The sequence below is a fragment of the Plecotus auritus genome (genome assembly GCF_963455305.1).
Source record: "Plecotus auritus genome assembly, chromosome: 8".
NCBI lineage: Eukaryota > Metazoa > Chordata > Mammalia > Chiroptera > Vespertilionidae > Plecotus > Plecotus auritus.
The window spans coordinates 40,523,323-40,547,925 of NC_137782.1; the positions used below are offsets into that span (position 1 = coordinate 40,523,323).

The 24,603-nt window shown below is 37.3% G+C and overlaps 1 protein-coding gene across 7 annotated transcripts in view; it reads right to left on the reverse strand.

Moving 5' to 3' along the window:
• The window catches only part of ROCK1 (Rho associated coiled-coil containing protein kinase 1), a 144,409-nt gene that overhangs the window by 45,354 nt on the left and 74,452 nt on the right, over positions 1 to 24,603 (reverse strand). For 4 of the 7 annotated variants that reach the window (XR_013961522.1, XM_080686179.1, XM_080686178.1 and 1 more), the window contains 7 exons: positions 22,114 to 22,162; positions 17,568 to 17,703; positions 15,703 to 15,794; positions 15,357 to 15,603; positions 7,431 to 7,537; positions 5,867 to 6,017; positions 1,945 to 1,992 (listed from right to left, as the gene is read on the reverse strand). Coding sequence is in view for 5 of the 7 variants with exons in the window: in XM_080686179.1 (XP_080542305.1) it covers positions 1,945 to 1,992; positions 5,867 to 6,017; positions 7,431 to 7,537; positions 15,357 to 15,603; positions 15,703 to 15,794; positions 17,568 to 17,703; positions 22,114 to 22,162 (830 nt within the window). In the remaining 2 variants the exon portion in view is untranslated. The remainder of the gene's footprint in view (positions 1 to 1,944; positions 1,993 to 5,866; positions 6,018 to 7,430; positions 7,538 to 15,356; positions 15,604 to 15,702; positions 15,795 to 17,567; positions 17,704 to 22,113; positions 22,163 to 24,603) is intronic. The other 3 variants (XR_013961521.1, XM_080686181.1, XM_080686180.1) reach the window with 1 other exon arrangement.

Consider the following 24,603-nt stretch of genomic DNA (forward strand, 5'->3'; position numbering starts at 1 on the left):
ACGGAGGGTAGTTCAGAAAAACAGGTTGTGGTTATTAATCTGTATCTTGCATTGTTCCAAAAAAGCTTAAAGATACTTAGGCTATGATAGGAATTCTAATGTATGCAACTCAGATAAACTAAATTCCATGGTAGTATAACACCTATTTTAATTTTTATCAGAAGATATTAGCATACACTGAGGTTCATTTTTTGAGATAATGGTAACTAAGGTTCTAAGAGGTTAACTTTTCCATGGTCTTGCAATTAGTAAATTGTACCAATAGTATTCAAACTTATTCAGTATGCTTTCCCACTCTCAAGAGACTGCACTCTAAGTGAAAAATGAAACCATTAGAATGAAACTTCCTCATCTTTCCTCTCAATCCTACAAACTTAGCTGCACCAATACAATCATCACCTCTTATTCCCATCTCTCTAATCAAACATAAATCCATCCACTTCAGTTCTGGACTTTGTTCCTTCAATTACTTTCTCTCTTTGCTGCCTCAACAATTTCTTCTTACCAAATGAATCACTCCCATCAACATAATAAACTAAATTACTATCTCCTTAAATACCCTCTACTGATCTCACATCCCTCTTCAACTACCACCCCCATTTCTGTTCACAGCCAAACTTTTGAAAGAGTTGTCTACACTTACTATATCCAGTGCCTTACCTATTATATTTATCTCTTTCCAATTTGGCTTCTATCGCCACCATTTCACTGAAACTGCTCTACGTACGTTAACCAATAACATCCATCTTGCAAAATTCAGAAGACACACAATATCCATGTTTTCATCTTCACTGACCTTAACAGAATTCAATATATTGAACCATTTCCTCATTTGTCCAGTGCTTTACTCTTTAAACTTCTAATAACTTACTCTCGATTTTCCTGTTACCCCCTCTGGCTGCTCTCTCTCTCTCAGTTTCCTCTGTTGGTTTCTCTTCTTCTACTCGATCTCCAAAATTTAGATTACTACGGGCTTCATTATGATTCTTCTTTTCCTACCTTATTCTTCCCGAGGCTGATTTCATCAGGTTCTTCATATGACTCCTGAATTTATACTCTCCCCTGAGTTACAGACTTTATATACCAACTAGAGCCTGGTGCATGAATTCATGCACAAGTGGGGTCCCTCGGCCTGGTCTGCGGGGATCAGGCAGAAAACCGGCTCTCTGAACATCCTGAGGGGTCCCAGATTGCTAGAGGGTGCAGGCTAGGCCGAGGGACCCCACTGATGCATAACTGGGGCTAGGGAGGGACTGTGGGAGGGCTCCAGGGCATGTCCAGCCCCATCTTTGCCCAGTTCCAATTGGGGCTGGCTGGCCAGGGAGGGACGCAGGATGTTGGCCAGCCTGGGAAGGGACTGCGGGAGGGCTCCAGGGCATGCCTATTCCGTCTCACTCAGTCCCAATTGGCCGGACCCCAGCAGCAAGCTAACCTACCGGTCAACTGTATGCCCCCTGGTGGTCAGTGTACGTCATAGCGAGCGGTTTGAGCGGCCTTAGCACTTCATTAGCATATTATGCTTTGATTGGTTGAATGGTCGACCGGACACTTAGCATATTAGGCTTTTATTATATAGGATTGACTATTTGACATATCCACCTAGATAACAAACACGCTTTTCAAAGTTAACATATCTAAAATAGACACCATTATTTTTGTCCCGTCTCTATCAATCATTTCAGTGTCGAAATATGTTAACATCTATCCAGCTATTAATATTAAAGGCCCAAGTCTTCCTTGATTCCTTCTTTTTCCTCTTTCCATTCAATTTATCACAAAGTCTGGTCCTCTGCATCTCCAATTCTTTTCAGCTTTACTACCACTAATGCCTACACTGTGCAGCCTTCTAGCTGACCTCCCTTTGTAAGCTGTTATCTCTCTCAAAAGCATTCCTCACATAGCAGCAGGGGCAGTTTTATTTTATTTTATTTTTTCAATCCTCACCTGAAGATAAGTTTCTTGATTTTAGAGAGAGAGGAAGTTCCGGAAGGCCTGAGGGAGAGATGGAGGGAGAGGGAAATGAACTATTGATGTGAGAAAGAAACATTAATTGGTTGCCTCCCACTCACGTCCCAACTGGGGATTGAACCTGCAACTTAGGTTTTGAACCTGACCAGGAATTGAACCCAAAACTTTCTTTTATTTTAAAGAATAGTTTTATTGATTTTTAGAGAATGAGGAAGGGAGAGAAAGAGAGAGAGAGAGAGAAACATCGATGTGAAAGTATCGCATCGATTAGCTACCTCCTGCATGCCCCCTACCGGGGATCAAGCCTATGACCTGGACATGTGTCCTGAATCAGGGAATCAAACCAGCAACCTTTGGTGCATGAGACGACACCCAACCAGCTGAGCCACACCAGCCAGGGCATACCCACAACTTTTTTTGGTGTACTGGACGATACTCCAACCAACTGAGCCACTCAGGCAGGGCAGGGGTGGTCTTTTAAAAACATAAATTATACATCTCAGCACAGCTTACAACACTTCAATGGCTTCTTACCATTCTTAGAATAAGAGTATTGAACTTATAATCAATTTTGCCTGGAACATACTTCCACTCTTAAAATGTCTGATTCATTTTGACTTTCATTTTTTACCTCAAATATCATTAGCTTAGAGAGGCCTTTCCTTGAAACCTCATCACACTGTGTGTATTTTCACATTAATGATTAAATCAGTACCTATTTTATTTGCTTATTTCTACCATCAGAATATGATCTCTCTAAGAGGAAGAGTTCTCCTAAGTCTTATTTTCAGTGTGCTTGGCCTATAGTAGGCAGTAATGAATTAACGTATGTGAAAGAAATAAAAGTAGTTCAATATAGCTGAAAAATGGGGTACACATAAGAAAGTGCAGAGCACTAAGATTATAAAGATAGGTTAAGTGCCAACTCAAAGATTCTGTATGTCATGAGGAATTTTCATGTACTTTATGAGGAATGAAAAGCCATGAAAGGATTTTAAGAAAGACTAACACAATACGACTTGAATTTTATTTATTTATTTATTTTTAATATATTTTCATTGATTTCAGAGAGGAAGGTAAAGGGAGAAAGAGAGATACATCAATGATGAGAGAGAATCATTGATCAGCTGCCTCCTGCATGTCCCACACTGGGGATCAAGCCCGCAACCCACGTATGTGCCCTGATTGGGAATTGAACCATGACTTCCTGGTTCATAGGTAGATGCTCAATTACTGAGTCACACCAGCCAGGCAAGATTTGATTTTTAAAAAGATCATTCTGACCTAAGTAAGAAGAACAGATTGATGGGTATAATGACTCTTGGCAGAGTAAAAAGTAAATGTCTATTGTAACAGATCAAGCAAACTGATTATCTAATCACAAACTAAAAGCGAATATGAAAGAAGGACTACATTGTATATACCATTTGGAAGCAGAAATCCTGAATGATTACTAGATTTCTGACTTAGCCTCCTGCATATTAAAAACCATCACCCTCCTTAACCATAACAGTATCTCTCGTTTATTGAAAGTTTTCTATGTCTAGACATTTTTACATGCCTGTTTCTCATTTAATTTTTTAATTTGTCATGGACTGGCTAAAAACAGACTTGTCTGATTTCAAGCCTGGGCTCATAAAAACTATATAACCATTAACCAGGATAGTAAGAATAGGGGATAAGAACAGGTTTGAAAAAAAAAAGAAAAAAGAACAGGCTTGACAGATAATATCTTTTTTTTTTTTTAATATTTTTTTTTTTATTGATTTTTTACAGAGAGGAAGGGAGAGGGATAGAGAGTTAGAAACATCGATGAGAGAGAAACATCGATCAGCTGCCTCCTGCACACCTCCCACTGGGGATGTGCCCTTGACCGGAATCGAACCTGGGACCTTTCAGTCCGCAGGCCGATGCTCTATCCACTGAGTCAAACCGGTTTTGGCGACAGATAATATCTTAAGTTTCCCTTGAACTAAATTTAAGGTGCTAAGCGACACTTGCAGATTGTAGTAGATTATGAAGTGAGTAGAAAGTGAAGAAAAGGAAGATTCTTTTTTTTTTTTTTTTTAAGAAGTTTGGCTATAAAGAGGTTAATAAAACAGTGGCAACTGAGAAGATCACCAGTTGCTGCAAGGGCTGTCTTTATTTTTATTTTTATTTTTTAATGAGGGGAGAGAGAGAGAGACTTGTAGCTGTTTATAACAATAAAGGATTCAGTGGAGGAGAAAAGATAGAGGATAAACAAGAGAAAAAAGGATACAGTAGTCATCCCTTACCCACATGGACACACTCCAAACCCCTAGTGGATTCATGAAACTGCAGTTAGTACCAAATGTTATTTTATAACAATATACTGTAAAAAAAAAAAGTTAGGTGATCATGACCTGTCTCTCTCAAAATATCTTACTGTACTGTATTCATCCTTTTTCTTGTGATGATGTGAAATGTAAAATGCCTATGTTATGAAATGAAGTGAGGTGAACGACATAAGAATTGTGATACAGCATTAGGCTACCATTGAGTTTCTGACAGTATGTAACAAGCACTTTATGGCTGCTCTTTGGCATATCTGAATTGCCAGCATCACTACTCTTGTGTTTTGGGGCCATTAATTAAGTAAAATAAGGGTTACTTGAACACAAGCTACTGCAACAGTGGATCCGATGACAAATAAGGCTACTTAAGTGACTTACAGGTGGGGGACAACATGGACACGCTGGATAAAGAGTCCTGGAGGAATGAAGCAGGACACTGAGAAACTTCATCATGATACTCAGAACAACATGCAATTTAAAACTTATGAATTGTTTATTTCTATAATTTTCCACTTAATATTTTTGGACTTCAGATAATTACAGGTAACTGAAATGGCAGAAAGTGAAACCATGGATAAGGGGGGACCTACTGTAATAAGTTAAAATGAGATAAGAAGAGACGGTATCTGAGTACAGCTAGAGCACTATCAGCCAGGATAGAAAGAGGTTCACCCTCTAAGATGAGAGGGAAGATACTGAAGATGTGTAAACAGATAGAATAGGCTGATTAAGTAAGAGAACTAGATTTTGGAGAATTCACACCTATGCTTTCATGACTTCTTTTTGAAATAGGAGAAAAGTTCACCTAACAGTGGAATAATAAAGAAATGGCAAAGGAAGCTCGATAAAAGAAATCAGTCTGGAAGAAGGAACTGATGAGTGCTATATTAAAAAAAAGACAGTTCAGCCCTAACCGGTTTGGCTCAGTGGATAGAGCGTCGGCCTGCGGACTGAGGAGTCCCAGGTTCGATTCCGGTCAAGGGCATGTACCTTGGTTGTGGGCACATCCCCAGGAGGGGGTGTGCAGGAGGCAGCTGATCGATGTTTCTAATTCTCTATCCCTCTCCCTTCCTCTATGTAAAAATCAATAATATATATATATATATATATATATTTTTTTTTTTTTAAAAAAAGACAGTTCAAATGATTGGAGATAATGCATTGGGCTAACACTCATCTGAAGAACTATATGAAGTAAAAAAGTGGCCAGTTGGTCTGATCTTGGGTTATGTTTAGAGGCCTAATACAGTGGAATTACAAAGAAATGAGAAAATCGAGGGTACAAAGCAAGAAAGCAGATGAATTAACAGACAATAAGTTCCAAAATAAATTGGTAAAAAACTAAAGAACTGAAAAACTAGAAAAAAACATTGATCCCACTCTATTTTATAGGGAGTAGAGGGTAGTACAGGGTGGCAGAGTGAGGAAACTAGAAGATGAAATTGTATTTTTAAAAAATGGAAGGTATCCAAAAAAGGGGAGATAACTATCCTCTTCCTAGATCATTATTTATAATTTTTAATAAGTTGTACTACTCTATTATTAAAACATATCATGCAGAAAACATTAAAATTGACACTTACCGTACATTGCAACAGATTTTGCCTCTTCAATAGACTGATGTTTGTCGGTTAAACGAGCTTTGGTTACTTTATGTTCATTTACCTCTTGTTCTAACCGTTGTTGTAAGGATTTCAGCTTATAGTTTAAATCTATCTCTAAATTATTCTTTTCCTGTAAAATGAGAGTCATATAATACACTGTTCAAAAGACACATTAAATCTTACATTATTAATATCCCACAAGAAATAATATATGAATCAACTGGTCTGAAATGGGACAACGTATTTCTTAAAGTGTATTTTTTATACTTTCTTGTATAGTTCTTGTATATTACCTATTATGTCTTACTTTTTAAAAAAATGTTTTTATTGATTTCAGAGAGAGAGAGATAGAAACATCAATGATGAGAGAGAATCATTGATTTGCTGCCTCCTGCACACCCCCTACTGGGGATTGAGCTAGAAACCTGAGCAAGTGCCCTGACAGGGAATCAAACCCTGACCTTCTGGTTCATGGGTCAATGCTCATCCACTGAGCCACACCGGCCGGGCTATAATGTCTTACTTTTTAAATCACAATAAGCACATAAAATTAAAATAAAAACATCACCTTTCCTTACTCACAACTTCTTATTTGAATCATTAGCCATGGCTGATGGCAGAGCAAAGTTGTGACGGTGTTTATATTAGAAGGGTGAATTGCTAGGATCAGAGATAAATAGGACAATTCTTCAATTCATAAAAAAAATTTTGCTATTACTTTTTTTAAAACATTTAAATTACCTCCATGTACATTTGTATCTTTACCTAGATTTATGTTGTTTTGATGAAAGAACAAGTCAAAATTTATTTCATTTCTGTTTGGGTGCTTCTTCTACTCTTCCTTTTTCATCTTATTTCTCATTTATACCAGGCTTAGACATGAAAAAACTATTGTGAGTGTCACAAAACATGTACGAAGGACAAGATAACTGGTAGATTTTCTCATTTAGCTGAGGATCTACTAAAACCACATGTTTACAGCAAGGCATCAAAAATGTGAGTGCTAAATCTGCATATTATCTATTTAATCCTTTTCTTTTTTTTTTTTTTTTGCAAGGTAGGGCAGAGGATAACCAATGACATTTTTGACTAAGAAAATTCTACATGTAAAGGCCAATCACTTTGTGCATTTTCTATTTTGCTAACTTCTACCAACAAAATGGAAAAAGCATACATGGGCTATATACTGACCCTTTGTTTTCCTTCTTCATAAGGCTATTAATAAGGTTCAGCACCTTCATTATAACCGTGTACAAAAAAAAAAAGGAAAAAAACCCTTCAATATGAAAAAGTATTTCCAAACCAAAGCAATTTGTGACAAGATAATACCAAACAACTAATACTCTTCAAGAGTAAAAACAAAAATAACACAATAAAAGCTCTAATCAAGACATATACCCCCCACTCTCCACAACCAACTGATCAACCAGAAAACTTTTAGAAACATAATATATAAACATTAGGAATAAATGCTATTTTATATAATCACCTTATAGTATTTGATACCCAGTACTCTCATAATTGGTAACATTTAATCATTTACCTTTTCTGAATGATTAAGCATGTCTTGAGCATCTTTTCTTTCTTCTTCTACTCTTTCAACATTATGTTTGAGATGCTTCACCTCCTCTTGTAAAGATGTAATTCGAGCTATCAAACGAGAAAAAAGTTCAAGTCACATAGTCATTAAAACAAGTCTTTTTGTTCAGCATGACCATTAAGATAAAAAAGTTTTAAATTTCCTGATTAGACTAAATTGTTACCTTGGTAGTATATACAGTAACTACAATATCCTATATAATAAAGAGGTAATATGCAAATTGATGGTCACTCCAACACACAAGATGGCCGCCACAAGATAGCCGGCAGGGGAGGGCAGTTGTGGGCAATCAGGCCAGCAGGGGAGGGCAGTTGGGAGGAACCAGGCCTGCAAGGAAGGGCAGTTGGGGGGGATCAGGCCTGCAGGCGAGGGCAGTTAGGGGTGACCGGGCCGGTAGAGGAGGGCAGTTGGGGGAGATCAGGCCTGAAGCGGAGGGCAGTTGGGGGGAACCAGGCCTGCAGGGGAGGGCAGTTGGGGGAGACCAGGCCAGCAGGGGAGGGCAGTTAGGAGTGACCAGGCCGGCAGGGGAGGGCAGTTTGGGGCAATTGGGCCAGCAGGCGAGGGCAGTTAGGGAGGACCAGGCTGGCAAGGGAGGGCAGTTAGGGGGCGACCAGGCCAGCAGGGGCGGGCACTTGGGGGCGACCAGGCCAGCAGGGGAGGGCAGTTAGGGGTGACCAGGCTGGCAGGGGAGGGCAGTTTGGGGCAATTGGGCCAGCAGGCGAGGGCAGTTAGGGAGGACCAGGCTGGCAAGGGAGGGCAGTTAGGGAGGACCAGGCTGGCAAGGGAGGGCAGTTAGGGATGACCAGGCCGGCAGGGGAGGGCAGTTTGGGGCAATTGGGCCAGCAGGCGAGGGCAGTTAGGGAGGACCAGGCTGGCAAGGGAGGGCAGTTAGGGAGGACCAGGCTGGCAAGGGAGGGCAGTTAGGGATGACCAGGCTGGCAGGGGAGGACAGTTAGGGGCAATTGGGGAAGCAGGGGAGCAGTCAGGCATCAATCAGGCTGGCAGGGGAGTGGTTAGGGGGTGATCAGGCTGGCAGGCAGAAGCGGTTAGGGGCAATCAGGCAGGCAGGCAGGTGAGCAGTTGGGAGCCAGCAGTCCTAGATTGTGAGAGGGATGTCTGACTGCCTGTTTAGGCCCGATCCCACCACTGGGATTGGGCCTAAATGGGCAGTCAGACATCACGAGGGGTCCCAGATTGGAGAGGGTGCAGGCTGGGCTGAGGGACACCCCCCTCCCCGTGCATGAATTTTGTGCTCCGGGCCTCTAGTACAATAATAAAAAACTGTTAATTCTAATTGGAAATCATCTAGTACATATTCTTTACTTCATAAATGGTCAAAGAGATGAACCTTAGCTTGGTCCAGAAATCAGATCTGAGTTTGTATTCAGCGCTCTTTCTACCATATTAAGAGTGAGACACTTTAATTAGGGCAAGTATTTAAGTGGTTTTTATGTGCCAGACATTCTGAAAGTGTTTACTTTTACTCTTAAACTTAATGGAGCCAAACTCAATTTTTATAGAAAACTATGTTTTAAGGAATTCAAGCATTCTAACAAAGCTTAGTTTTAATGCACTTAAGGTTCATGCCATACAATGGTAGCAACTCATACTTAATAGTCTCCTCATAACATGCTTTATGCCTTTTAGGCATTTATTTATTTATTTATTTATTTATAATATATTTTTATTGATTGCAGAGAGGAAGGGAGAGGGAGAGAGAGAGAGAGAGAGAGAGAGAGAGAGAGAGAGAGAGAGAGAGAGAAAGACAATCATTGATTGGCTGCCTCCTGCATGCCCTCTACTGGAGCCCGCAACCTGGGTATGTGCCCTTGACTGGAATCGAACCTGGGACCTTTCGGTCTGCAGGCTGACGCTCTATCCACTGAGCCAAACCAGCTAGGGCCTTTAAGGCTTTTAAAACGTAAGTATTTAACCAACACAAATTTAATACATGTAGAATTGAACAAACATAATCACATGGTCTAGTTCAAAAGCTAGAATCTAATTTCTTACTTTGTTATTCAAAGTGGTCTAGGATTTGGCAGGGAATGGATAAGGCACCCTGAAGGACAAGAAAAATTTTGTACTTCTTTAGAAGTTCAGTGTTTAACTTGCTGTACTTCAAGTTTTCACTCTACCTGCTTCCTATGTTTTAGTGTTTCTGAAGTAATTTTTAATGAACAAATGAATATTAAATATTTGGCACCTGATAATGCTTATCTGCTAGAGAGCAATGAAACAAATTTTATTCTCGCTCTCTCTCTCACACACACAATGGCATATGTGCATGTAGGAGTATGTTCATGTAGGAGAAAGAAACACCTGCCAGTTTCTTTCAAAAGATTGGAAGTTCCTCAAAAGTTAAACATAGAACCACCACATGACTGAGCAATTCTACTACTAGATATAGTATATAACGAAAAGATTTGAAACCAGATACAAGAAATCCTTGTACACAAATGTTCACAGCAGTGTTATTCACAATAGAGAAAAGGAGGAAATAACTCAATGTCCATCAATAGGTGAATGGCTTAACAAAATATGGTATAGACATACAACAGAATATTACTCAGCCATAAATGAAGTACTGATTACATGCTACAACATGGATAAATCTTAAAAATGTGCCAAGTGAAAGAAGCCCAACACAAAAGGTCACATACTGTATGCTGTCATTTATGTGAAATATTCAGAACAAGTCAAGTCAGAGAAAGAAAGGAGATTGGTTGCCAAGAGCTAGTGGAGGGGGATTTAGGGAGGGACAGCTTAATGCGTACAAGGTATTCTTTTAGAATAATGAAAATATTTGAAACTAAACAGAGGAGGTGATTGCACAACACTGTGAATATACTAAATACCACTGAATTGTACACTTTTAAATGGTTAATTTTTTGTTATATGAATTTCACCTCAATAAAAAAAGTACATAAAACATAAGCTGTTAGAACAGCCGTGGGCAAACTACGGCCCGCGGGCCGGATCCGGCTGTTCTATCCGGTTCTCTTGCTCTCCCCTCCGCTCCTTTACTTTGAATTTATATTAGTTCATACAAACACTCCATCCATGCTTTTGTTCCAGCCCTCCGGTCCAGTTTAAGAACCCATTGTGGCCCTCGGGAATGTAATAGTTTTTAATCACAATACAATGAATTAAGAAATTAGCAATTACAATGGAAAATAAGTATTTCCTACCTTTCTTCATTAAAAATCCCTACAAACATTTATCAATGCAATAGCAGTCAGTACCCACAGCATCTAGGTTACAGTCTCTGAATGCCATATGCTACAAAACGAACTAGGCTTCATTGAAAATGAGCAATTACAAATGTAGAATAGAAAATGATCCTGGAAAATATATTATGCATACCAAAAAGAAAAGATGCTATCCAGGACTACTAGACACTGTATAAAATTGAAGATTCCCATTAGCCACAAATGAACATCAATAAGAATATTATAGTGAGCTAACACATTTAAATATATTAAAATTTGTAAGTTCAAAAATAGTATATTTTAAAATGTCACTGGTTACCTTTGGAGTATGCTGAGGAAATAACTTACCATTTGGAAAAATAATAAAAAATCAAGTATTTAACTTGTCTTTTTTTATAAGCTGTACCTCAAGATATATACTTGAAAAAGTGTTTTTAGTAGTATTTGAGTTAATGAAGGAATGAAGAGTGCTAAAAACAGATCATCAGCACTGCAAACTCCTAAAGAAACAAAAGTATCTAAGCAATGATCACCAATGGCGTGTAACATCACTAAAAGAGACAGTCAGACTTTATGTGCCTCTTGGCACATAAATAATAGGTCTTAAAAGTATTCTTGCCAAAGTCCTACCTGAAATAGATCAAGCTCCAGACATACCAGTTCAGTTTAAAGTACTACAAGGACCAGAGCAACATGTTAATGGATGGAATCAGCAAAATTCAGAATGGGAGATAATTAACAGAAAAAAAAACAAACTGTTTTCTTCAACCAATAGCAACTACAAACAACAAAAAATGGAGGGGGAACCAATAGATTTAAAAAAAACTTAAGGGACATATTATAAATGCAATGTGATCTTAATTAGAGCCTAATTCAAGTAAAATACAAAAACAACAACAAATAATGGGACTACAGGAAATAACTCAATGTCCATCATTAAATGAATGGCTTAATAAAAAGGAAGAATCTGAGCACTGACTAGATGTTACAATACTAGATATTACAATATTAAATAATTACCAACTTTTCCCCCAGGTTTGATAATGATATTGTGGTCATGTTTGTTTTTGGTTTTCTTTTAAGAATCCTTTATCTTTAAAAGATAGTAAAATATTTACAAATTAAACAATGAGTCACCCGCAATTTGCTTCAAAATAAATTTAGTGTCAGATGATTGGGAAAGGGAGGTGGGGGTATAAATAAAACACGACTGGCTGCTAGATGAAGATTTCTGAAACTGAATAATGGGTACCTAGGGTCATTATATATTCTCCTATGGTATACGACTGAAATTTCCAACATAAAAAGTGAAAGAAACAACCAACTAAACAATAGAATTTTTAAAAAATTATTTATTCATTATTGATTTTAGAGAAGGAAGAAGAGAGAGAGAAAGAGAAAGAGAGAGAGAGAGAGACAGAGAGAGAGAAAGACAGAGAGACAGAGAGAGAGAGACATCGATATGAGAAAGATACATCGATTGACTCCAGTACGCACCCCACCTGGGTTGACTGGGATCAAACCCATGACTTTCCAGTGCATGATTGACGCTACAGCCAACTGAGCCACACTGGCTAGGGCTAAACAAGAGGATTTTTAAAAAGACTTTTTAAAATGGTTAATTGAAAAAATTTGTCTTTTTGCATTTTAATCTGAAGATTCACAAATAAACTTACTACATGAAGAGCTTTCATTTGAGTTAAAGATTTCATTCCTCCATGACATTTTGTTTTTTGTCTATTCGTTTTATTTAAGCCTATATGGCCTGACTTTTGGAAACTAATTTTGTCTATAACAACAGCCTTATCTGTACACTGGTCCAGGTGTTGGCAAACTTCAGACCCGTAGTCTCTCTACAGACATGAAGCTAAAACTTTTTTTTTTTCATTTTTAAAGGGTTGTAAAAAGTGAAAAAGAAAAATATATAACAGAGATCATATATGGCCCACAAAACCTAAAATATTTACTATCCAATTATATTTGGGAAGTCATTTCCCATACATGTCTACCAATGTACATAAAGGACACTGAACTAGGAAATAATCTTGACTCTGCCAGAAGACCAGTGTCCTAAACTATGAGAAATTTATATCTGAGGGACCTGAAATTTCTTAAAGACCATGAAAGATTAATGTAAAAATTGTGTTTTTTTAAACTAAAATGCATCTTTTAAAAAATAATTTTTATTTATTGATTTTTTTAGAGAGTGAAAGGGAGAGGGAAAGGGAGAGAGGGAGAGGGAGAGGAAGGGAGGGAGAAAGGGAGGAAGGGAGAGACAGAGAGAGAGAGAGAGAGAGAGAGAGAGAGAGAGAGATTTGTTGTGCCACTTATTTATGCATTCATTGGTTGATTCTTGTATGTGCCCTGACCAGGGATCAAACACGCAACTTTGGCAGTAGCAGGATGACACTCTAACCAACTGAGCTACCCAGCCAGGGTCAAAATGCATCTTTTTATGTATGTTGAGGGTCATATAAGTTGTGTGCATTTTTTGATGCATGCCAGCTTTGATTCATTTAAATTAAAAAATTAAACCTCAAAGTAAGCATAGAAAAAAGATAAACCTCAATAAACCATGTTATGAATTTTCCTTAATATCACTAATATCTAGAAAATAGATTCAATTAAAACCATTGTTGATGAACACATGCATGATGGTCTCTTCTTCTAAGGTAAACACTTCAAAGCTCAGTCATATCTGAAAGATCACAGACTTAAAGAATTTTAGAATTTATAGGGGGTCACCTATTTTATTCTCCTTGGTTTATCGATAACAAAGGCCAATGAAATGATTTAGTGACTTTCAAACAGTAAGGCTATATAAAAAAAGGCCTAGAAAAGCAATTTAAATGAGGCTTTTCTAATACATATGAAGTTACTTTCTTGATTATATTTAGATCTATTTTAAGCCTGAGAAATAAGATTGCACAACACTCCTCAGCTAAGAACCAATGGGAGGTCTTAATTTCCATTTCCAGTCACAAAAATTGACCCTGACCTCTCTCCACAGAATTATAGCTAATCATCAAACCCCATGAGACCCCAAACTATGTTCCCATCCTGTGACTAAGGTTAAAATGGACTACCCCACCCCCAATTTTTCCCTGGGAGATCTAGCAACTTCCATGCATATCTATTTGATTAAGTAATATAGATGCTGTTGCTAATAGGAATAGAAAATTGAAAAATATATGAGAAGTGGGTAGAACCAGGCAATTTTTTTTAAAACAAACTAAATTTTTTTTTAATATATTTTATTGATACTTTACAGAGAGGAAGGAAGAGGGATAGAGAGCTAGAAACATCAATGAGAGAGAAACATCGATCAGCTGCCTCCTGCACACCTCCCACTGGGGATGTGCCCGCAACCAAGGTACATGCCCTTGACCGGAATCGAACCCGGGACCCTTCAGTCCATAGGCCGACGCTCTATCCACTGAGCCAAACCGGTTTCGGCAAAACAAACTAAATTTTAATAGCATTATGAAAATGTTCCTTTATTCACTGTTATACTCAATTTTTTTTTTAACTCATAAAGACTGATGATATTTCTAGTTCTAACCTTCCCAAGTACCTAATCTTCATTTGTAATGGGATTCTTTTTCTGCAATTGAGTTTCTATTTCTACCAACAATGCATAAGGAATTCCCAGGTTTTAATAGTAATAATCCTCTCAGTCTGGATTAGTCCCACTTTGAGTAAGACTTTTGTGAATCAGGCATGTTTTAAAATGATGTTTTCAGTAATCTAGCTGTAAAATTGGAAATATCCATATTATCTACCTCACAGGCATGCCCATGAGAGTAAGGAAATTACAATGTGATACAGAGGTAGGCATTATCCTGAAAAAAGAAAAATGCTTAACTATTTCTGGTTTCACCAAAGTCATTTTCTTTATGAGGGCAACATGATAAAAAATATATTACACTTAAAAAGGATTGAGATGGTAAATTTTATGCTTTGAAGCACAATTACAATTAAAAAATTTAGAAAATTACCTTCTATTGATAAGTAAAATGTCTTATATACATACAGTGGAATATGATTCAGCCTTACAAAGGAAGGAAATTCTGAAACATGCTAAACATGGATGAATCTTGAAGTCATTACACTAAGTGGAACACGACAGACACAAAAGGACAAATACTGTATAATTTCACTTTTATGATAGTTAAACTCATAGAGACATAAAGTGGGTTGGTGTTTACTAGCAACTAGGAGGAGTGAATAATGGGGAGCTACTGTTTAAAGGGTATAGAGTTTTAGTTTGGGATGAAAGAAGTTATGCAGCCCTGACTGGTTTGGCTCAGTGGATAGAGCGTCCGCCTGCGGACTGGGGGGTCCCAGGTTCGATTTCGGTCAAGGGCATGTACCTTGGTTGCGGGCACATCCCCAGTAGAGGGTGTGCAGGAGGCAGCTGATCGATGTCTCTCTCTCATCGATGTTTCTAACTCTCTATCCCTCTCCCTTCCTCTCTGTAAAGAATCAATAAAATATATTTTTTAAAAATTTTAAAAAAAGTTATGCAGATGGATAGTCATAATGATTGCACAACAATATGAAAGTACTTTATGCAACTGAACCATACACTTAAAAATGGATAAATGGTAAATTTTATTACATAAATTTTACCACAGTAAAAAAAAAAAAAAATTACCTTGAAGGTCTCCAATCATCTCAGAATCATGACCTCTGTCTCTTCGTTCAGCTTCCAATGCAGCTTGCAGCTGGTAATACTCCTTATCCGTTTGTGACTTGGAATTCTCTAGAATTCTATTTCTCTCTTGCAATTCTCTGTTCAGGGACTCTAGCTGACTAATTGACTTGCTCATCTCTGTGTGACTTTTCCTTAATCTTACAGCTGTGTCTGATTCTGTCCTAAGTAAGTCATTGGCTTCTTCCAGCTATTAAAAAAAAAAAAGAGCAAGAAAGTAGATTTTTACTAAAATACAATCAAACTTATTAATAATAATATTTTAATAAACCACATTCCAAAAACGTACCTGCTTTTGTAATTGTGCCAGCTTCTCATTAGCAAGCTGTGAATTCTGACTTACTTTCTTTAAGTCTTCCAACTGATCCTTTAATGTAGAAACTAGTAAATGAAGGAATAAGATGTAGAAATCACAAAGTTTTCATGGAGGAGACATATAAACTTACTTTAAAAAAAATGAAATTTAATCTTAGGCCATAATAGTCAGTTACAGGAGGTCCATTCCTAAAATGAAATTCCATCTTGGAAGTACTCTTAAAATTCATCAAAAAGTACAGTATCATTTTACAATATAGAATGCAAAAATAGATTTTTCTATTATAATATTTCAAATTTTTTTATTCCTTTAATAAGGTCAATCTATTAGTGAAATGTTATAGAGCCAGTTTTAATATAATTTATTTTTGAATAGTTCAGTATTTTTAAAATGGTTCAAAACTCCAAAGGTACCAAATGGTATATAATGTAGAATGAGTTTTCCTACCTCCACACTGTCCTCTAGGGCCCTCTGATTCTCCTCCCCAGCCACAACTATTACTAAGTTTTTCATATCCTTCCTAAGATAGCCTATGCATCCATATCCTAATATATAAAAACAAACATGTAATAACCCTGGCTCAGTTGGCTGGAGCATCATCCCATACACTGAACAATCCAGGGATTCCTGGTTATGGCACGTACCCAGGTTGGGTGTTCAATCCCCAGTCTGGTTGTGTATGGGAGGCAAACTATTGATGTTTTTCTCTCACATCAATGTTTCTCTCTCCCGCCCCTCACTCCCTATCCCCCAACCTCTTTCTTCTCTCTAAAATCAATTTGAGAAATTATTTAAAAACATACATGTAATATATATATACACACACATATATATGTATACATATATTTAAACTATATAGACAAGCACCCACCCCTGTTGTAACCGATCTGTACTTTTTTCTCCACTTAAAGATACACTTTAGAGATTCTTGTATAACATATAAGGAAATGCATTGTTCTTTTATAAGACGCGTAGTATTCTATGATACAGGCATACCAAAATTTATTATAGCATTGATTACATTTATGTTGTTTATAATTTTTCCATTTAAAAAATTGCTACAATGAATAGCCTTGTTTATACATCAGTTTACATTGCATAAGTGTGTATGTAAAAAAATCCTTAGAAGAAAAATCACTGGATCAAAGCGTGTAGAAAGCTATTTTATTTATTTTCGTTAATCCTCACCTGAGGATATTTTTTAGAGAGAGTGGAAGGGAGGGAGAGAGACAGACAGGGAAATATCAATGTGAGAGAGACACATCGATTAGCTGCCTCCCGCACATGCTCCAACTGGGGCAGGGGATCGAACCTGCAAATAAGGTACATGCCCTTGACTGGAATCAAACCCAGGACCCTTTAGTCCTCGGGCCAACCAACACTCTAACCACTGAGCCAAACCAGCAAGGGCTAGAAAGCTATTTTAGAAGCATTTATAACACTAACATTAAACATGAAATTCTAGTTTATGAGTTCTCTAAGGTGGCTGCTTGCTAGAAGTGCCTAGAGAACTTAATAAAAATACTGATGTTCAGGCCACATGTCTAGATCAATTAAATTAAAATCTCTGGAGTTTAGGTATCAGTATTCTTTAAAGCTTTCCAGGAGATTCCAATATACACACAATGGTGAAAATCACTACTTTACCTAAAACATTACTACTGACCTTAATATGCTATATATTTTATCTTGAGATATGGGTATTTAGCTCATGAGGTGTCATAGGATTATGACTTTAAAAACACATCAGAGGCACTAAAATTAAGAAAAGCTCATGACAAAGACCTCAAGGATAGTGTTAGACAGAAATTCCAGCGTTTTTCAAAAGAATAATTTACCTTCATTTTCTACATTTCTCCTCTTTTCATTTTCCTGTTCTGCTTTTCTTTGGTATTCATTAATTCTATGCTGTAGCAACATTTTCTCTTTCTCAATCTGAGACACTGTAGATTCTAGATTTCTTCTCTGATTCCCCTGAAATTATAATGACAAGGGTTATCATTGCAATACTCATTTATCTGAGAGAATACTGTTCTTAAAAACAAAAACACAAAGACTTACCTAATTTTTGTTTCAAATATCAGATAGTACCTCCTAATGACAACTTTCTAATAACAGAATTAGCTTGCCTTATAAGACAGTGAGAATCCTCTACTTGAACTAGATATGTAACCTTTTCAAGGAGTTTTAAATCCATGCATATAAAAAACCCATCAGGTTGAATCACTTTATTAGTTTAAGATAACCACAATGCATTATATTACCAACATTTTGGTTTATTTACAACCCTACATTTAAGATATAAAATATGAAAGGGATCAGGTAATAATTACATATTTGATAAATAAATTGTGTAAAGTTCAAATGGTACCAAATGCAGTAAATTAACCAGTCCCTGTGTATCTACCTTAATCCTTTCCCTGTCTCAACAACTTAACTTTTCTAAGATTTTTTAATGTATCTACCTACTAATGCATACTAAAAAGTAATGGAGGCCTGGCCAACGGAGCTCAGTGGTTGAACACTGACCTATGAACCAGGAGTTCACAGTTCGATTCCCAGTCAGGGCACATGCCCGGGTTGCGGGCTTGATCCCCAGTGTGGGTTGTGCAGGAGGCAGCCGATCAATGATTCTCTCTCATCATTGATGTTTCTATCTCTCCCTTTCCCTTTCTCTCTGAAATAAATAAAAAATGTATTTTAAAAAAAGTAATGGAGAAGATACCTATTTTAGAAAATGAAACCATAGGGAAGAGTAAAGTTAAGGGGGGAACAACCCAAACTTCCACAACTTAAAAACTTATCTTCTGTTTCTGAGTTACCATTATCAGCACATCCTGCTTTTGATGCTTCATTTTTTATTTTTTTGTTTTATCCTCACCCAAGGATATTTTTTCTATTGACTTTTTAGAGAGTGGAAGGGAGACAGAAGGGGGAGAAAGAAACATTGACAAGAGATAGACACATTGATTGGTTGCCTCTAGCTCTTGCCCAAATAGGGGCCAGGGATCGAACCTGCAACCATGAATTGAACCAGAGACTCTTCAGTCCATTGGCTGAAGCTCTAACCACTGAGTAAAACCAACCAGGGCTTCATTTTCTCCACCAGGTTAGGGAAGTTTTTCAAATAGGTTTTCAAATTTGTCTCTCTCTTCTCCTTCCAGCACACCCATGATGTGAATGTTAGTACTACGCTGAAGAACCAGAGGCGCCTTACACTATCTTCATTTTGTTGGATTTTTTTTAATTTATTTTTTTGCTGTTCTGATTGGGTGTTTTTTTGCTTCCTTATATTCCAAATCTTTGCTTTGATTCTCAGCTTCATCTATTCTACTGTTGCTGATTCCCTTAAATTATTCTTCATTTCAGTTAGTATATCCTTCATTTCTGACAGTTTTTTTTTTTAAGGTGTCCATATCCTTTCATGCTGTTAAATTTCTAAGTTCACTGAGAATCCTTATATCTAGTGTTTTGAAGTCCATAAGTTTGGTACCTATATTTTCTTCTATGTAACTTACTGTTTCGGGTCTTATATTTAGGTGTTTGGTCCATTTTGAATTAATTTTTGTATGTGGGGACAAACTGTAATCCAGTTTCATTCGTTTGCATGTGACTTTCCAGTTTTCTGGATCTTATTTCTGGATCTTCTATTTTAACAGGTCTCTTCTGTCACAGTTCTGGTGGGATTAAGAGGTAATGCCTCCTTTTCCACTTGATTTTTATTGACACAGAGATTGAGGGGGCATGGGTCCTCATTACTGCTGGGAGGAAATGGAACTTTTGGTACACCACTAGGTCTCCACTGATAACATGGCTGGGAGCTGGGGGGGGGGGGGAGCAGGCTCGTTATTTCAGTGTTGGAAGGTTTAAACTGTACTTGACTTTTTCTGACACCACCCCAGCAGAGAGTGGGAGGGGTACCTGTTGCTACTGAGTGAAAGTAAAAACCAAACTCCTCACATAGTTGCCAAGGACTCTAACTGGGGAAGCGGGGGGAAGGCTTGACACTTCTCAGGGGATATGAAAGTCCTTCCATTGGATATTCTGACACAACTGTGCCAGAGGGCTGAAAGTCTAGGCTTTTCACTCACCCTTTGCAGGTGGGGGTGGGGTTACATTTTTTATATTGTATTTGGCTGACACGAGCAGTGATTATGTAAAAGTTTTCAGACTTGCTAGCCTGCCCTTTTCCTGGTCTGTTAGCTAGAGAGAATGGCTTTTTTTTTTAAATCTATGCTTGTTGGTTTTTCCAGATTGCTGACTTCTCCAGCAGCCAGCTGGGACATGTGGAACAAAAAGACAACCCATAATATTCATTTCTGTGTAGTTTCTTGGAAACCAAGACCTCTAGCTGGTCTATCTTCTCTTCAACATTCAGAATCATGTTTACATTTGTTTTATATTTAATGTCTAGGCTTTTAAGCTATACTTTGTAGGCAGAATAGGGGAAAGCACTTTCACGCCATCTTTCTAGAAGTAGACTATAGCAATCCATTGTTTGCAGTTTCACTTTCCATGGTTTCAATTAACTGCAATAAGTCCAGAAATATTAAACTGAAAATTCCAGAAATAAACAATTTGTAAGTTTTCTACTGCACACCATTTTGATCAACGTGATGAAATCTCACACTGTACGCTCTATATTGCTCAGGATGTGAATCATTCCTTTGCCGAGAGTATCCATGCTGTCTGTATATGGTCCCCATCTTGGTTATCAAATTGAATGTCACGGTATCATGGTGCTCATGTTCAAATAACTCTTATTTTACTTAATAATGGCCCCAAAGCCCAAGAGTAGTGATGCTAGCAATTCAGATATGCCGAAGGGAAGTTATAACAACCCGGAACCCTTCAGTCCGCAGGCCAACGCTCTATCCACAGAGCCAAACCAGCTAGGGCTGAAATATATTTCAAGACCCCGTAGTGGATGCCTAAAACACCCAATAGTATTGAACCCTATGTATACTATGTTTTTTTCTATATATGCATGCCTTTTCATGTGAAGCATTTTAGAGCAGATGTGTCTGCTCTAAAACATCTTAAACCACATCTGCTCTAAAATGCTTCACGTGAAAAGGCATGCATATATAGAAAAAAACATAGTATACATAGGGTTCAATACTATTGGATGTTTTAGGCATCCACTACAGGGTCTTTAAATATATTTCAGCCATAGCTGGTTTGGCTCAGTGGATAGAGCGTTGGGCTGCGGACTGAAGGGTTCCGGGTTTGATTCCGGTCAAGGGCACGTGACGGGATTACGGGTTCAATCCCCAGTAGGAAGTGTGCAGGAGGCAGCCAATCAATGATTCTCTCTCATCATTAATGTTTCTAACTCCCCCTCCCTCTCCCTTCCTCTCTGAAATTAATAAAAATATATTAATCAAACAAACAAAAAAAAAGAAATATATTTCAGCAGATAAGGTGGGGACAAATGTATTCTAATGTTATAATTAAGATTTCCCTTTCTACCTTGAATTTAAAAGGCTGAATAACTTGAATCTAGCACATTTGAACTTTATTTGTATTTTAGAAATGAAATAAAAAGTGGAGGATATGCAAAAAAGGATTTCTTAACTATTTAGAGTCAAATAAACAGTACTAGGCTGGATATACAAAGACCAATGGCAACTTGATAAAATATTATCTAAATCTCCTCAGATGATTATATGGATACCCAAAGCTACAAATGAACCCCCTCCCCCCCAAAAAAGCCACTATTCCTTAAGAGAAAATTAAGACAACACAAAAACTATCAAAAAGATTACTTCTAAAATAATAAAGGAAGTCATCAATGAGAGGAAGACTATACAGAGTACATGAGGTAAAAAGACATATTTACAAGTTGACCAAAAGGAAATATATTACATATTCACAAACAAATGTCTGTATCATGAAATGTTTCACTAATAATAAAAACTGCTTGTTAGGTGGCCATGGAAAACATAAATAATTTAAAAATCAATGTATTTCCCACTTGAGCACATGAAATTATGTTAATGTCAGTCCTTTTAAAATTGTATTTTTTCCTCTATCCTATTGTTTCTTTCTGCTATGGCTGCAGATTCAATTTCTGATCTCTTGATTCTTTTGCTCCTTTCTCACTGAGTTTCAACTATTAAGAACAACTGAAGTAAAATTTTTGTGTTAAAACTTCAACACTGTTCTACAATAAAACTATACCAAAATAAACTAAAGTATAATCTAATCTGCATCACTTGAAACTGCAGCTCCAACGTGAGGCTTTCATGATAATTTTTTGTATTTCAACCTATAAAGTTCAAATGTAATTTTCTCAGAAAATAAAACAATCTGAAAGAGTGGGGTACACTCTCAAAAAAAACCACAAAACTACTACTGATTAAGAAAGCCAAAAGTACCTACCTCTTCATCCAATTCTTTCATTATTTTGTCTATTTTAATGTTTGAAGTTCTGTAAAAACAAAAGCAATATATATTAAAAATAGGCTTATTTTTTTATTAACTATGAGTAGAACTCTACGTTTCTCACTTTTCCATTTAACTAAGATTTCTTAACTGTTTTTATGCTGTGGATCTCTTTGGCAGTCTGGTGAAACCTACTGCCTTTTTTCTAAATAATATTTTTAGTATAAAATAAAATACAGAGGATTAAAAAAAGCCAACATATTGAAATACAGTCATAAACTTTAAAAAAATGTATGATTTAGTAATATGTGTGCTTCTTTGTTAACATATTAAACAAGATCTAGTGGCAGTGAGCACAAATGATAGAGATAACAATTGTATTATAAGAAAATATTTGTAATTTCTATTGGTAATAACAATTTCACAGCTACTGCAAATAAGTGTGGTTTCTTGCTGATGTTCATAAAAGAAATGCTGAATTTCACTTATAAGTTAGAGAAAATATTCACTTTTTCTCATCCAAGTTTAAAGACCTCGAATTCCATCCATGTTGCTTATGTTATACTTGATACTAAATAAAAATTAGCCATTTATCCTTTAATACAAAATAAAGTAAATGAAGGGAAAGGTAGCATATATAAATCAGTAATTATACTCACTAGCAACTTGAGCAAAAATTAGAGGTAAACTAAAGGTGTATTATCTCTATCACAATTCATTTTCTTTGGCTCTAAACATAATTCTGAGCTTCAAATTTGCATATACAATATTTTACACGAATATCCCCTCAAATACCTCCTTCAGCAATTCCAGAACTAAACTTACTCCCTCCTTGCTCTACACCCTTACCCACAATACTAATCTGCTTCTTCTCTAAGTGTCCCTAAGTAAAGGACACCACCTAGAAATCATCCTTGATTGATCTTCCTCCCTCATTCCCATTTAATTGAGTTAATAAATGTCAACTGCTGCCAACTAACCAGAGTTCTTTTTAAAAAGGAAATCTGAGCCCTGGCTGGTGTTCCCAGTGGTTGAGCAGTGGTCGGCAAACTGCAGCTCGCAAGCAGCGGTTTGCCGCTGTTGACTAATGAGTTTGCCGACCACTAACCTAGACTCTCGATTCCAGTAATTACAGGCTGTTGTTGTTCCTTGTGATTAAGCCCCTAGAGCAGGGGTGGGCAAACTTTTTGACTCGAGGGCCACAATGGGTTCTTAAACTGGACCAGAGGGCCGGAACAAAAGCATGGATGGAGTGTTTGTGTGAACTAATATAAATTCAAAGTAAACATCATTACATAAAAGGGTACGGTCTTTTTTTTTTTTTTTATTTCAATAGTTTTATTCATTTCAAACATTTTAACAAGAAGAATGTAAACACTAATTATTATAATTTGAAACTTCAAAAAATGGAGGAATCATAGCACAATAACATACCTTATATTGAAGATGGCAAAGGCAAAATAAAATTGCCTAACAAAGGTACAAAAGCCTTTCAAATTAAACTTAAATATAATAAAATAATTTAAAACTAAAACAAACAGAAAAGAACAAAATGTGTAAACAGTAAATGAAACATTTTCTTTAGTGCAACTTCCAAATTACGCCCAGGACGTAGATGTAGATGGCAATGTAGACTGGGTTGAAAGGTTTTTGGTCTTTAAAACATCAACTTCAGTGGGAACAGTGTTGTTGGTCTCCTTTTTAGCTAATGCTCTCCAGGGGCGTGTCTCCCTACATCACCATGATAACGTGTCTACACATTCCCAGGGTGATGTCGGGGGACAAGTCCTCGGGCATTACAAGGAGCCTCTGGAAGATTGAAGAGGTTGTTCCTTCTACTGAATGGGCGGATATAAATCCGCCCACTCAGAAGAAGGAGCTGTGGCAGTGTTTCCCGACGTTGCCATGTTAACACTGCTGCTGGTGAAGAAGTGGAGGGGAGAGCAAGAGAACCCTCCGCTCTTTTGGCTCCGCGGGCTGGATAGAGCAGCTGAACGCGGGCCGTAGTTTGCCCATGGCTGCCCTAGAGCATTGGCCACACACCAAAGGGTTCAATTCGGGTGGGTTGCAGGTTCAATCCCTGGCCCTTGTGGGGCACACGCAGGAGATAACCAATTGATGTGTCTCTCTCACATGGATAGATGTTTCTTTTTTTCTCTCTCAAAATCAATGGAAAAAATATCCTCTGATGAGGATTAACAACAACAACAAAAGTAAATTTGTTGTTTTTACTTCTATTTTTAAGTTGTTATTTTGTTTGTTTTTACTTATTAGTTTAGTAACTTTCAATGTTTTTCCATCATGTTTAGGATAAAAATTACAAATTTCTTAGCTTGTCATAAACAAAGTCCTCCAAGATCTAGATTCTGTTGACCTTCCTAGCCTCAACCTAGGCACCCACACACCTCACATTTTCCTGTGATTACTGGCCACTCTGGCCATTCTTATTTCTTCCCCAAATTGATCCTCACCACCACCACCACTACT